This window comes from Hemicordylus capensis, chromosome 1 (genome assembly GCF_027244095.1).
Source record: "Hemicordylus capensis ecotype Gifberg chromosome 1, rHemCap1.1.pri, whole genome shotgun sequence".
NCBI classification, from domain to species: Eukaryota; Metazoa; Chordata; class Lepidosauria; order Squamata; family Cordylidae; genus Hemicordylus; species Hemicordylus capensis.
The window spans coordinates 131017420-131031812 of NC_069657.1; the positions used below are offsets into that span (position 1 = coordinate 131017420).

The following is a 14393-nucleotide window of genomic DNA, read 5'->3' on the forward strand; positions in this document are numbered from 1 at the left end:
TTTTGCTCAAGTCTCAGGACAGTCTTTAACAGAGAATAGGGATATGCAATATCAGCCCCAACAGTTGGCAGGCAGTACAATGCCTTTGGATTGGACAGGCCTGGTATCAATACTAGGAACTTGGCTTTTGATCTTGCCAAGAAAGCAGAGCATTAGAATCAGTATATTTTGCCTGTGAATATGTTAGGCTCAGTGTTGTCCGTTCCCTGGTCCAGCATAAGCTACCAGTTCCATTACCAGCAACTGACCTCAGGGACCCTGGACTAGAGAGCACATCCTCAAGTATAACTAGAATCCAGCCCTGACAACCCCCTGAAGTAGGGTTCAGGGTGTTGAATAGTATCTGTACTATTGCAACTAGTCTCCATTTATTGTTTCAAGTTAATAACATCAACCTAATTTTCAGTCAACTTGGTTTCGGAAACAATTCACAAATTACCTTATTTTCAGAAACTCTCCTGTAGCTTTTTTAGATCAACCTCATAACACTTCTCTCACACTCTTGTCATGAAGAGTATTCATACATGATGCAGCCTAACTCAGGCTAGGGCAGCCCAGCCTGGGTTAGGCTGTGCATGTGAAGCGCTGGGAGTGAAATCGCTCCCAGCACTGCCACCACACCAACTCCCATTTTTAAACCATTGCATTTAGGCAAGGTTAAGTGAACCTGTGGTTCACTTAACCTCGGCCAGCAATTGTCTGGGCAATCACCACCAGATTAAACGGCTTCTCCCTGGTCTGCCACCATTTCTGGCAGCGAGCCAGAGGGAAGGAGTGGCTGTGCCAAGCGTGGCAGCTGCTGTAACAAGAGCAGCCACTGCACTCATGCCCCAAGGCACCCTGGGATGTGGGAGGGGGAAGTCCTCCTGCCCCCAGTGCCTCCTTCCGCCACACCACTTCTCGTATTGGCTGCTCATTTGCTGGGGAAGGCAGGCGAGCGCCTTCCTTCCCTGCAGCCCACCCTCTCTCCCCAGCAAGGTCTTGTGAAAGATCTCCTTGAGTAGCAAGCTCATTTCTCTCTGCTCTTTGACATCGTTCTAGTACAGCTGATAACATTTTGCCACTGCAATCTGTTTGATTAAAAGAATGAATCAAAGGTCTCTCGGCTCTCCCGCTTCTGTTGGTCTTTTTTAAAAATGGTGGTGGTTGTTTGGTATTTTACGGTTTTTACTGTTTAATTGATTTTAAGGTTCTAAATGTGATTTTTATAGAGTTTTATTATTGTATTTTAACTTTTGTAAACTGCCTTGGGATGCTTTATGAAGGGTGGTATAAAAAGTGAACAATACATAATTAATAAATAAAAGCCATTAGATTAGATTTCATGGAAATCCTCTATACCATTTCAAATCTCAATACTGCAATTGATATTTTGATTGTACAAAACATTTATGATCATAATTTTTATGAGACAGTATTCAGTGAAGCTGAGCGGTACATTACAATATACAAAAACAAGGTCACATTAAAAACACAGCAGTCATTCTTCAAGCAGAACTTTGAGACTTCAGTCCAAGTAGAAGCACATCCTGCTGACAGACAAAAGTATCTGCCGTTCTCTAATGTACAATCTGACCACACAGTGAGTTTCCACTTAATGTTACCAATAATGTTATCATTTGTGACCTAGAACACATGAAAATGACATTTGTCACATTGTAATTATAAAGCACTTTGTGATCCATTGTAATTTACTACAACTTTTGTTTCAAGGATAGCCAATAAATACTTAGGAAAGCCAGTATGCATTGACTAGCAGTTACATGAAACATGTGAGCTCACAGCTCCTAAATGGAATGAGGATACAAAGAGGAAAGCTGTCTTAACAGTGTAGAACCATATCTATTGAACTGCTATTTCTGTAACCCTGGTGATGTCTGAGATTTAGGTATATAAATAGCAATATAATCCCACTCATCTGACAATGCAGCAGAAAAGCAAGCTATGTATTTCAAAGTAGCCATAAAATACGAGGGGCTTTTCTCCTGTTTTTGAACTACAATTAATATCTTTGCCTGATATTTCTTATTTATATAAATATTTGTACAAAGAGATAAATACAGTGGTATATAAATATTCATCATATTCATATATCTGTGTATTCATAGTTATATTAGATGGAATTTTGAGTCCCAAGCATTTTTTGAATTTGGTCTGAATATCTCTCAAATCAAGGAAACTGCTTGCTTTTGAAAAGATTGTCCTCTTAAAAAGCACATCACTATTCCCATTTCCATAGTTCAGCCTGATAGTCTACATAAAGAGGCTGTTCTCACGTGCAGCCTAACCCCGAGCCCAGGATGAGAACCACCTGGATTGGGCCTGATCCCAGTGGGGCAGCGCCTCCTAGCCCCACTATTTACCCCAGCTGTTAGCCAGGGTTAAAGGAGTGATTAATCCCCCAGCTACTTGCTCGTGTGTGAGCACAGGCGGCTTCTAGCCCAGCTGCACACAGAGACGGGCATCTAGAGCGCCCGTCTCTTGGGGGAATCCCCCAATGCAGTGCATGTGTCACACACTGCATTGTCAGATTCATGGAGGCCGGGATAATGGGTCCTGGCCTCAGATCAATCCGCCCTGCTCCACGCTGCACAGAGCAAGGCTGATCATGTACGAGTGCAGAGTGCACTTGCACCAACAAAACAATGATCATCTAGGGGGTAGGCAAGGTTTTGGAAGTGTTCCCCCTACCCGTTCATCTGGTAGGTTGTGTGAATGACCCCATATACATGGAAAACTAGTGTGGTCTAGCAAATAAAGAAGAACTTGGCTTGACTCTCATAGAATTGGCTGCCAATCCTTGGCCAGCCATGGGTTCAATACAAGGCTTTGTCAAGTAATCTATACTCAGATCTACTTCTTCTCTCAGAGCAGCTTTGAATCTTAGACTGAATATTGAACACAGACTCATCCAGGCTTTATTTATTTATCTGATTCATAGAACACCCTTCCAAAGGTGCATCAGGGCGATTTACATCAAAATAAATAAATAAAAATTTAAAAAACAATTAAAAGCAGATTCAATTACAATTAAAACTAGATAACATTAAAATAAAATACCATTAAAAGCCAGGCAAAAATGATGGGTCTTTGGGCCCTACTTCCAAAGCAACAGCCAAGATACACATAATTCCTACAACAAAATTTGTGGGCCTAAGACAAACTCAGAAGCACACAGATTGCTAATAAATCTTCACATTTTCAAATGATTTGATGCCTTTTAGACAGATATCCACCTGAAGTGGCACAGTGGGGAAATGCTTGACTAACAAGCAGAAGGTTGCCGGTTTGAATCCCCACTGGTACTATATCGGGCAGCAGCGATCTAAGAAGATGCTGAAGGCATCATCTCATACTGCGTGGGAGGAGGAAATGGTAAACCCCTCCTGTATTCTACCAAAGAAAACCACAGGGATCTGTGGGCACCAGGAGTCAAAATCGACTCAACGTAAAGTTTAGGCAGATATCACAAAAACCAAAACAGAAATCTTTTTTAAAATGTTAACAGTGTTTTGAGAACACACGTGTCAAAGGACTACATAAGGTTTATTGTTAAGGCATGTTTGTCATATGAAGTCACATGTAGGGTAGTCCCAATTGCTTTGCTAAACATCTCTTCTAGCATGCTTAGGTCATACATGGGCATTTCCTCAACTTTGGACAGTGCATCATCAGATGCTATTTAAGGGCAAGCCCAGGTGTAACTCCTTCACATGCAGTACCAGCAGTCAATCAAACATCTTGGTGCTCTGCCTAACCTGTAACCTTAAGTAGCGACATCTCCCACTTTTGCATTAGAAGCTTCATTTCTGGGCAGTCCTTGCTGGTGCCATGGCTGGCCCACTAATGAGGTTTGATGAGACAGTCACCTCAGGCAGTAGACTGGCAGCCCCTACCAGCCCACTGCCTCTGGCCTGCATGACTAACTGCTCCATTAGAAGTGAGTGTGTATGCAGCCACCATCAGGTGACTCTTCCTTCTCCTGCTCAACTGCCTGGCAGATGTGGAAATATTTTATGTGCCTAGTTCTGCCCCATACAGACAAAAGTTGAAGCCATTGGGGTGCATGGCCAGTGGGCATGTTGGCATCAGAGGGTATGGTCAGCAAGCAGTCCTACTCTCCCCTCCTCATGTTAACTGAACATGAGGAGGATCACTGAACAGGGCTAGCATCTCCATCTTACCTGGACTGAACATCAGTTTATTAATCCTTACCCACCCCATGCCAGCTCTAGGCACCCATTTAGTGACCTCACTGCCTCATTGGGATTACAGGAAAAAGAAAAATATGACTGTGTGGACTGTGTGCCATCAGCACACTGATGACAGCTTATCCCAAAACTTCTCCCAACCTCCCAGAGGTTCAGATATTAAATAGCATGGGGAAATGATGGAAGTACCCTGTATGACAGCTCCCACAAAGCAAAACAGATATTCCCTAGCACTACTTTCTGCATTCTCCTTGAAAGGTGGGAATGGAACCACCACAAAACAGTGCCCCCTATTCTCAATCCAGTGAAGCAACCCAGGACAACCAGTTACAACCAGTTACATTCATCCATCTATCACCTAGCAAAGATCATCCACCAGTGTGGCCAAGGCAGCTTCACTCCCAACCATAAGTAGCCCTGAAAACTGAACTGACATAGGTCTAGATCAGGGTTGCCCAATATATGGCCTGCACTGGCTTGTGGGAGGTGGGGGTTGCAATAGAATGGCCATGTGTCAACTCTGGTCAGCAGCAGCACCCCAGCTCCACAACAAGACTTTGCATTTATGTCACTGTCATTCTCAGCCTGCACGGGTGAGTGGAGAATTGGGGAGGCCTATCTAAGTTCTCTGTGTGTATTTGCTCATGAAAGGGGGAGGGAGAGATGGACAAAAATGATTTGAAGAAACAAGATCAAGAGAAGACCCAAAGTGGTATAATGAAATGTGTTCACATTAACAAATGCAATTTGTTTAATACATGTATTTTGAATAAGAGTTTATAAAAACAAATATGGCAGCCCATGTAATTTCCAGTAAGGAAAAAAAATGGCCAGATCTCTCACTAAATCACTTTTTGTTATTGTTTTGATTACTAGTCTTATTATTCTGAAACTTGTTCACAGCCTCCTTAGTAAATAAAAACGTTGCAATGTGGCCCCTCATGCAAAAAGGTTAGACAACTCTGGTCTATTTCAGGGGTTCCCAACCTTGAGTCTCAAGATGTTGTTGGACTACAACTCTCATAATCGCCAGCCACAATGGTAAAAGCTGGGGCTGATGGGATTTGTAGCTCAACAACAGCAGGAGACCCAGATTGGGAATAGATGATATAGAATCTGATGTCCAAAGCAACTGCTTCATTTCTGCATCATGGTAAAGCTGACCCTGTGAATGGAAGCATCCTTCCTTGGACTAAAGTTTCATTCAGTCAGTGAGATCTGCTTCTAAATGAGTTAACTGAAAATCTGAACGGCATTCACTAAGGTATTTTTGAAAATGCCCACCAAATCTGAAAGAAAAGGAAAAGGAAAAGGGGGAGGGGGAGAAGCCAACTGGCAAAGAAAGCCCTAAGTTCATCTTCTATATCCTAGTTAATAAACAGCCACTAAAGCAGTATGAAGTATTCTAACAGCACTTAGGATGGAAGACTAACTTTTAATATGAGTACAACATATAAAACATGGCATTGCACGGGCTTCACAAGCACTCATGATACTGTAAGTGTTTAGATTTGGGAGAAATCTTTGAAGCTAGTGCTTCAAGCAGGAGTAAAGTGAAAAGAAATGCAAAACAAACTATGATCAGATTAAAATGAAATTACAAAATGTGATGAAACATAAAATGCTGATTTCATGCAAAACACACTTTGCAAATTAAAGAAGGTTTGGTTTCATTTTCGTAATAAATCTGAATCTTTGTGCTTTTGTCATCATATCTGATCTGTTATTGAAGCACAAATGTTTCCTGGTGTGTTATTACAAACACAAAAGCACATCCTTTTTGTTCATTACTGTTAATTACAGTGCAATCCTTCCATAATTAACTATGCTACAATGTAATTCAGTGCAATGTATATAAACCATCTCTTCCTCATCCCTTTACTGTATATGTTGTTTGTTGTTGTCAGCATTTTCAAAAATGTTTCTTCATAACATAATTTTACAAATATGATCATTAGATTGTCGCATTACTTCATATATCCAGAATCCCCCTGAATGTAGATTCCACAAGTCCAGTTTTAGGATACAATAGTAGAACCCCTTTGAACTCTGCCTTATAAAGTAACAAAGGGCCAATTGTCTTACCACAGCAGCCTAATTTAATTATACATGCATAGAATTCTTACACTGCCTTATTACAAATTTCTTCCCTTTGCTCTTGCCACACTCCCCATTTTATGGAAAGGCTGCATGCAATGTTTTGCAGCCTTTTGCTCTGTGCCCCCTCTTCCTTTTAAAAGGAGGCCATAATCCTCCCTTTGTGACATCCATCATTTTCAGCAAGCCTGATGTGCCAGCTCCGGAGCTCCTCAGGACAAGCTTTGCTTCCCCTGCTTTGAATGAGAATCAGCACAGTCATCATCCAGCCCTTTGAAATGCATCCTGAGTATGTTTTGCCAGGTCAGTTTTGCATACTCAGGACCAGATGTCACCAGTTTCCACTGATAGCACAGACACAGCATCTGGACTGCTTTGCAGAAAGCAGCAGGGTCTTGTCTGTAAACATTCCTCCTTGTTTCACACTCATTAAGAAGAACACCATTTAGAGCTAAGTGGGGGCTGAAGCAAGCCATTCAAAGTTCATATGGCACACGAAAGTTCTCCTTTCACAACAGCCTTGAACCACGCAGGGGCTGACACTTGCATTCCCAATTCCTTCTCCTTTGATCTTCAAAACAATATCAAATTTTAGAGAAGAGCAGGTGGGGACCCTTAAAAGGTTTGTGTAATAGTTCTGTACAGCTCAGACAGAAGGAGAACCTTATGCCAGAAATACTTTTGGAGTCAAGGTTTCTTCAACTTCAAGGGGTGGGGGGCAGTGAAGGAGAAGAAATATGAGATCCACCAAGAAACAAAAGGCCTATGGATAATAGGATGAGATCTTCTGCTTCTCATGATATTTGGCCAAATTACCTTTCAAAGTGACAACAAGCTCCTTCCATTCCTTATCATACCTTCATGCAATGCTATAATATCTGATTAATCACTGCACTGCTTTAGTTGCAGAAGGCCTACACAACTTTATTAAATTATCTACCACGTGAATATAACTTGATTATGCCATCTCCAGTCACCGGGCTTTCGTCTTCTTCACACTCTGCTCACCCCAAGCTTTCCATCACCCTCTAAGAAACATAGAAGTGATGGGCACAAACTGCACTGCTTGGCTCCGTAATGCTGAATCTTTCAAAATCTGATCACAGATGAAAAATGCCAGAGTTCATCACACCCAAGCGTACTATGGGCATATACAGGGGAAACAAAAATATATTCTCCTATGCGTGTCTAACTCAAAAGCAAGTCCCGGTGAGTTAAGTGGGACTTACTCCTGAGTAAGTGTGCATAGGACTGCAGCCAAAAACTGGCAGCTACTACTTTGTAGGCTTTTAGATACAATCGCTATATCACTGCATTGTGTGTGCACACGGAGTGCATCAATAGAAGAGCAAAGGCCCAACTATAGTTAGCTACAGAATCATAAAGAACATTTCTGCCCCAGCTCAGCCCCTCAAAGAGCAGCAAAGCCAGACAGAAAACCTCCGAACACACATGCACTTACTCCCCCACCCCACCTCCCTCACTCTCTAATCACTTAGGAGGAAGATAGGAAGATTAGCAAGGGGAGGGGGGAGGGGAAATTGCAGCCAACCCTTTAGGAGCATAATATCAGACTGGGTGGTTTGGATCCAAAGGCTGCAATACTAGGTACACTTAGCTGTTGAGCCCAGTGAGGCTTACTTCAGAGTAAACATGCACAAGAACAGTCTGAAATGCAACTAAACATAGGTCTGTTTTTTTAAAAAAATTGAAGATATACTTTTCATAGTTAGATAACAAACGGAGAAAGTAGGAGATCTCTGATGGTACAAGGGAGCGGGGGTGGGGACATGATGAAGAGAATAAGGCTGTATTTGTACATCTCGCGGGCCTCTTACATAGTCACCAACCAAGATTATACACCAAGAGATCACCTCTAGATACATCATTCAGTATTTGTACTGGCGCACCAAGATACTGCAATCATGTTGGTTGGTGAGAGTTTTATTTTCCTCAGCTCCATATTCCTGTCAAGATATATTTCACAATGAATCAGGCTGGCAAGAGGAAGGCTATTTTACTCATCATTGTGAAGAAGAAAGGTGAAAAGATGCATTAAGCTACTGCAGTAGGAACGAGGGATGATTTAAAAAAACCCAGAAGTCTCTTTCCATTTTAAAGCAATGTCATTCTCATATAACCATTCTGATCTGCAAGCGGTTGCTATGGGGTTTGAGGGGTAGGATGGAGAAGAATTGGGGTGGGGGCTTCACAATCAATCATCACAGAACAGCTTTGCCCCCTTTCAGGGAAAGATCTGGATTGCAACTCAGTCCCTAAGAAAATTGCAGGGACTGCAGAGCTGCTGCCATGCAGGGCAGCAAGAAAACAGGCAGAACCGAGGCAGCAGCTGGGGATGGAAACGCCTATTAAATCCTTGAGACAACAGATGGGCAAACCTCGTCTGTCCTTTTAAAAAAGCAAAACACAATGCACCATGTTTTATTGTCCCACCATAATGAACTGAACACTTAACATCCACAAGCCCCAGAGAAGACCTATTTGGTTTATTATTTGTCTGTATCTATATTTTCCTCCCTCACTCCAAAAATGTTAACCTGGAGAGATTCAGATCCACTTCTGGGGTCTCACAGTGAAATCTGATTGCCAGACAAGATTGCCCACTACACCTGTTACCAAAAAGGGGAACAAAAACTAGGAAAGGGTCGAGATTTGACATTTTTGCCATGCTCCCTTCTTTGCAATTACTGCTCTCCTGCCCTTGAAGTGAATCTACCAATGCAAGCAACCAGCAAGTCCAAATCTTGAATGCATCCAGAGGATCTAATTATGTCACATAGGGCAAAAGCACCTGCTCCCTGCTAATGCCTTACACAATATTTCCTCCTTTTAATATTTCTTGCTATTGTTCCTTTCAGGCAACAACAACAACAACAACAACAAAAACCTTCTGCCAGCTGACTGCAGGGCACGGAATTTTAAAGCAGCGATCACACATACACAACACACAGAGACGCGCACACAGAGAGAGAGGAGAGTGCAGAATTAAAACAAAAATAATACAGCGAGAGCAGGGCTTTGGGTTTTTTTTTGCTTCTGGTTACTTTTCCAGTTTCTCCAGTGCCAGGGATGCTTTCCAAAGAACCCCAGAAGGTAGTGTCGTAGATTGCACAGTACGCCCACCCCCCCCCCGCCGCCGCCACCGTGCACCTCCACCAACTGCACCTTAAGGACTACACCCTTTTCAATCATGATGTCATAAAACACTGCTGGTGACTCCCAGCTTCCTCCTCCTCTTCCTCTTCACTATCTGCTATGTGCCTCTCAATTCAGTTGCATTCCAGTTTTTAAAAAAGGAAAGAAATGAAAGTGGCGCACTGAATCAAAGTGAAATTCGCCAGCAGCAGAGCATCCTTCTTTCCTTCCCCCCTCTGCACTCAATCAGCCCCTCCCCGCATGCACTTTGACTGTCATCAGAACACCACCCCTTTCCAGGAGTGATCCACACAAAGCAACCTGGGCTTGTTAAAACAAGATTGAAATTACCAAAGAAAGAGAGAGAGAGAGAGAGACCTTGAAGTCAAACCATCTATTGCCACAGTAAAAGACAAGCAATGACCAGAGAGCCTCGACTCTCCCATCTCCGGAATCTCTGCAACTGCTACCTTCTCTCTAGGGTTGCTGCTGCTGCTGCAAATGAACCAACCTGTCTGTCCTTTGCCCAGGGTTTTCTCCAAGCGGTAGGGTCCAACATATTGTGCGTGCTGAGCTCCGCTGCCTTCTTTGCCCGTAGATGTCATTTCTACCTGGCTGTGTAATTCTGCGAGGTTATGCCTGTGTTGTGGTTGGGGAAGCTCTGGGTTCTTTTTCACTGCAGTTCTTTAAATTCCCACTTTGCCGCTGTGCAAGCAAAGCACCCACTCTGTTTCTCTCTCTCTCTCTCTCTCTTTCTCTCTCTCTCTCTTTCTCTCTCACTCTCTGACTCTTTTGCTGATCTTAGTCCACTCGGCTGAAGATTCACTCTTCCTCCTTTTGCCTTCTGATGCCCAGGAACGGTTATCAAGCAATGTGTTTAGTGAGGGGGGGAATCTTAAGATCCAAGCATAAGAAGCATGGTGCTGGTCATCAGCACTCCGCACGCCTTAGTTCTCTCTAGGAGCTGTTCAGGGAGAGCTGGAGCAGCGGAAGAGCTGGGGCCCACAGCTCCGACTGACATTAGAGGCAGCCAATCCCTGACAACACCTCGGCCTGCCTCCCCCACCCCTCTCCTCCACTACCTTTTCTTTTCCATCAGCATCAGCAGCAGTTGCTGCCTCTGCCTGCTACAGAACATCATAACCAGTGGCAACAGCAATAAAACTATAAGGGGATTTGTCTTCTGATAAGGTCAGTAGTTAATCAGATTTCAAAACTCTGCCCTGTTTTAAACTTTGCATGCATAAGAGATGAAGTCAGAGCAACCGATTCCGATCCTGTGGTTCAGTCACCTAAACCTGCAAATAGGCTGCAAACCATGCTGAGGTTGTGACATAAACGTCAGGAGAAGGGGAAGGAAATTCAACTTGGGAGATGAGCCATAAGATTTCTGGGAAGAAGTAAGCAGACACATAAGACACATATATAAATAAAATAAATAATAATAATAATAATTTAAAAAGTCAATGACTCTTTACAAAGCAGAGTTGGTTCATAATGGATTCAGGGGGAGTGTTACTTTGTGCATCAGGTTCAAGAAGATCTAGGGGTAGGTGCCCTTACAATGATGAATCAATCACACATGCAAACACAAATCACAATAGAAGATGCCTCAAATTAGAACTACGTGTTAGAGGAATGAATACAGAAACAGATCTACTGTCTCACTCAAGGTTTAACTAGACATGTGTTGTATTGAGTACATATAATTTGAGCAGGGGTGCTTTAAGGCAGGGCTGTGCACACTTCAGGCTTGCAGGGTTTTATTTTGCTTTTTGGTAGAACCCAACTGGAGCAAGGAGCAAAATAGTGGCTGGAAGGGGAGACTCAGATGCAAAAAGATAGCTTAGAGCTTTGTTAGCTATTGCATCTCATGAGCCATAGACTGGGATAACCTGCATATCCAAGAGAAGCCCCAACACCCCTCTCTTTAGAAAATAAGGATTGTCCTTAGCTTTTGCAAATACTGGAAAATAAAATAAATAAAACAAAATGTATAATCAGAGTACATACTCAGATCTGGTCCGCACATACATCCACTCTTGGTCCCCCCCCCTTTCCTGCTATCATTAGCTTTCAGGAACCTTCATTAAACTATCCTCTTCCCTAGGGATGTGCATAAAACCGGTTCTCCCGGTTCGGTTCGGGTCCGAACCGGGTCCGGACCGGGGTGGTTCGGTTTTGGTTTTGCCAGACCACCCCCCCGGTTCGGATCCGAACCGAACCGGTTCGGATCACAAAAAGTGGCTGGTTTTGAAGGGGACATTGTGTTCTACCTGCCACCCAAATTTCAAGTCGATTGGACCTTCCTCTGATTTTTTACAATTTTTTTTCAAAAAATAAATTTTTGCCCATAACTCACAATGTGGAGCCCTTAGGGGCAAAAAAGCTGGGGTGGGTGGTAGCCACCCATGGGTGTCCTCCACCCCAAAAATCCCAAGGCAATTGGTGGCTCCTAGTATTATTGGTGAATTTCTGAAGAAAATTTTTTTTCCCATTGGCTAGAATGGGGGTTCGGGGCTGCCCCAGACCCACCTCTGTGGGGTGGCAGCACCCCCAAAGTGGGTCCGGGGCCATGGCAAAAATGCCCTCAGTCCCTCCCAGCAATCCCCGTAGAGATAGGAGTGATGGTTCTGTTGTTTTTCTGAGGTATTCTGAGTGTAGATTCTATGATAGCTTATGAGATTTCCAATGAGACACCATGAATCCACTCTCATTTGCTATCACAGAATCCACACTCACTCAGAACACCTCAGAAAAACAACAGAACCATCACTCCTATCTCTACGGGGATTGCTGGGAGGGACTGAGGGCATTTTTGCCATGGCCCCGGACCCACTTTGGCGGTGCTGCCACCCCACAGAGGCGGGTCTGGGGCAGCCCCGAACCCCCATTCTAGCCAATGGGGAAAAAAATTTCTTCAGAAATTCACCAATAATACTAGGAGCAACCCAACAATTGCCACCCCATCTTTTTGGCCCCTCTCTCTGGGCGCCCTAACACGTAACACCTAGTCAGTCCATCTTAATGCCTACCTACTACCACCACTCCTATCCAAGCAAGTAAGAGGAGGACACTCAGAGAGACAACACCCACTCTCTGATCTAACAAAAAGGCCACTGCTGTGCTGCCTGCCAGCACAGCAGCAGCAGCGGAGCAGCACACTAAGCACAAGAGCAGCACACACAGAGAAGAAGCAGGAGGCGGAGCAGCAGAGCAGCAGACCTGCCGCTCTGCATGATGGGTGACGTGATGCCCAAAGGAACCACCGCCTCACTCAGTGCCTGCCACTGACTAGGCCCGACAGACAGAAGCCAGCCAACCTGCTCTGCTCTGCTCTGATGCTCCCCATGGATGATGCACACACACCCTACATCTGCATCCCAATGACCAGACCAGACCAGACCAAGTGCGCAGAGTCAGCACAGGCCAGCAGCCACCAGCCCAGCAACAACAACAGCTACTACTGCTACCACCACAACCAGTGTTGCCGCTACAATAACATTCCCAGTCCAGTCACGCGCGCCACAGCCTGAGCCTAGCACACAGCCAACAGCTGCTGCCAGCCAGTGCCTGGCAAGCCCAGCCAACATGAGGAGGAGAGAGCTAACAAGTAGACGGCGCACGCACATCACCAACCCATCACGACGGCGCAACTGCAAGGGGAGAGGGCACAATTACAGGCAGGAGGAGGAGGAGGAGGAGGAGGAGGAGGCGGGCGAGGCAATCCTAGCACAGATTTGAAAGTTTAAAATCCACCAGGACATCTTCTAGAATCTAGACTTCTGTTTTTTCTACCACCAGCTGTAGTGTCTAGTTAGTCAGTGTGCTGTGCAGCTGAGCTGAGCTGAGCTGAGCTGCATGTGAGGAAGGGTGATTGTAGCTAGTTCTTTAGTTTCAGCAGACTGAGCATTGAGCATGGGCAGTGGCCTTGGGAAGCAACACAATTACACGACACTCACCTGCTGCTGCTGGTTCTAGAAGTTGCCTCTTCTCGTCTTCACCTCTTCGTCTGTGTGTGTGTGTGTGTGTGCAGTGAGTGCATGCCTTTTGCCTTGCTGGAAAGAAATGCTTCTCTGGTCCACCACCACATATCTGCTCAAGGACACAGAGGCCCAAGGCAGAGGTGGTGGCACCAGTGTGAGTGCATGTGTGCTGGTGGTGTTTGCCACCACAGGTGTTTTGTGTGTGTATGTGTGCGCTGCTAGCTAGGAGGGGGGAGGGAGGCAGGGAGGGAGGCTGGGAGGCAGGGGGGAGGAAAGGGGAGGGGGAGAGGGATGTAGAGGGGATTGAAGGGGGGAGGGTCCGGCTCAGAGTTGGTCAGCCACATATTTGTGCACACACGTGCTCACGTGTGTGCTTCGGTGGGAGAGACCAGACTCTCATCATCTGCCAGACCGGGGTTGGGGGCAGGTGAGGCGGTGGTGGGCTGGAAGGGAGGGAGGATGGAAGGTGGTGAAGAGGAAGGGGAGAGGATGAGAGGGGAAGGATGGAGGGAGGCATGGGGGGGAGGAAAAAAAACATGTAGACAGACACACACCACACTACACACAGAAAGCATCCACACACAGAGACAGTGCTAGGCATCCATTCACACAGACAGACAGACAGACAGACACACAACAGGAAGAGACAGACTGAGCCTGCACCACACACACACACACAGACCCAATTCCCCCCCTGCACAGTTATCAATCAATATGTTGTGTTGGCAGCCAGTTCATTGCTATTCTGATGGTTTTGGGTTTTTTGCCATCAGCCAACATCAACAGTGACCACAATCAAGATGAACATAAGATGATAATAATTCATTCGTTTCATTTCAAAAAATCACCCAATCATCTTCTCCATGTAAACCAAGCCCCCCACACATGATTTCTGGTGACATTTTCAATAAAATCAATTCATTTGGCATTCATCATTTTGTTC

At 44.8% G+C, this 14393-nt stretch overlaps 1 protein-coding gene across 15 annotated transcripts in view; it reads right to left on the bottom strand.

The window, feature by feature from the left end:
- BRSK2 (BR serine/threonine kinase 2) overlaps nt 1-14393 on the bottom strand; it is a 731324-nt gene that overhangs the window by 647814 nt on the left and 69117 nt on the right. For 12 of the 15 annotated variants that reach the window (XM_053285865.1, XM_053285871.1, XM_053285864.1 and 9 more), the window contains exon 1: nt 9976-10425. The exons of 2 other annotated variants lie outside the window; for them this stretch is intronic. In XM_053285865.1, the coding sequence (XP_053141840.1) occupies nt 9976-10069 (94 nt within the window). In that variant the 5' untranslated portion in view covers nt 10070-10425. Of the gene's footprint in view, nt 1-9494; nt 9535-9975; nt 10426-14393 lie in introns of those variants that run through there. One more of the 15 variants, XM_053285870.1, reaches the window with a different exon arrangement.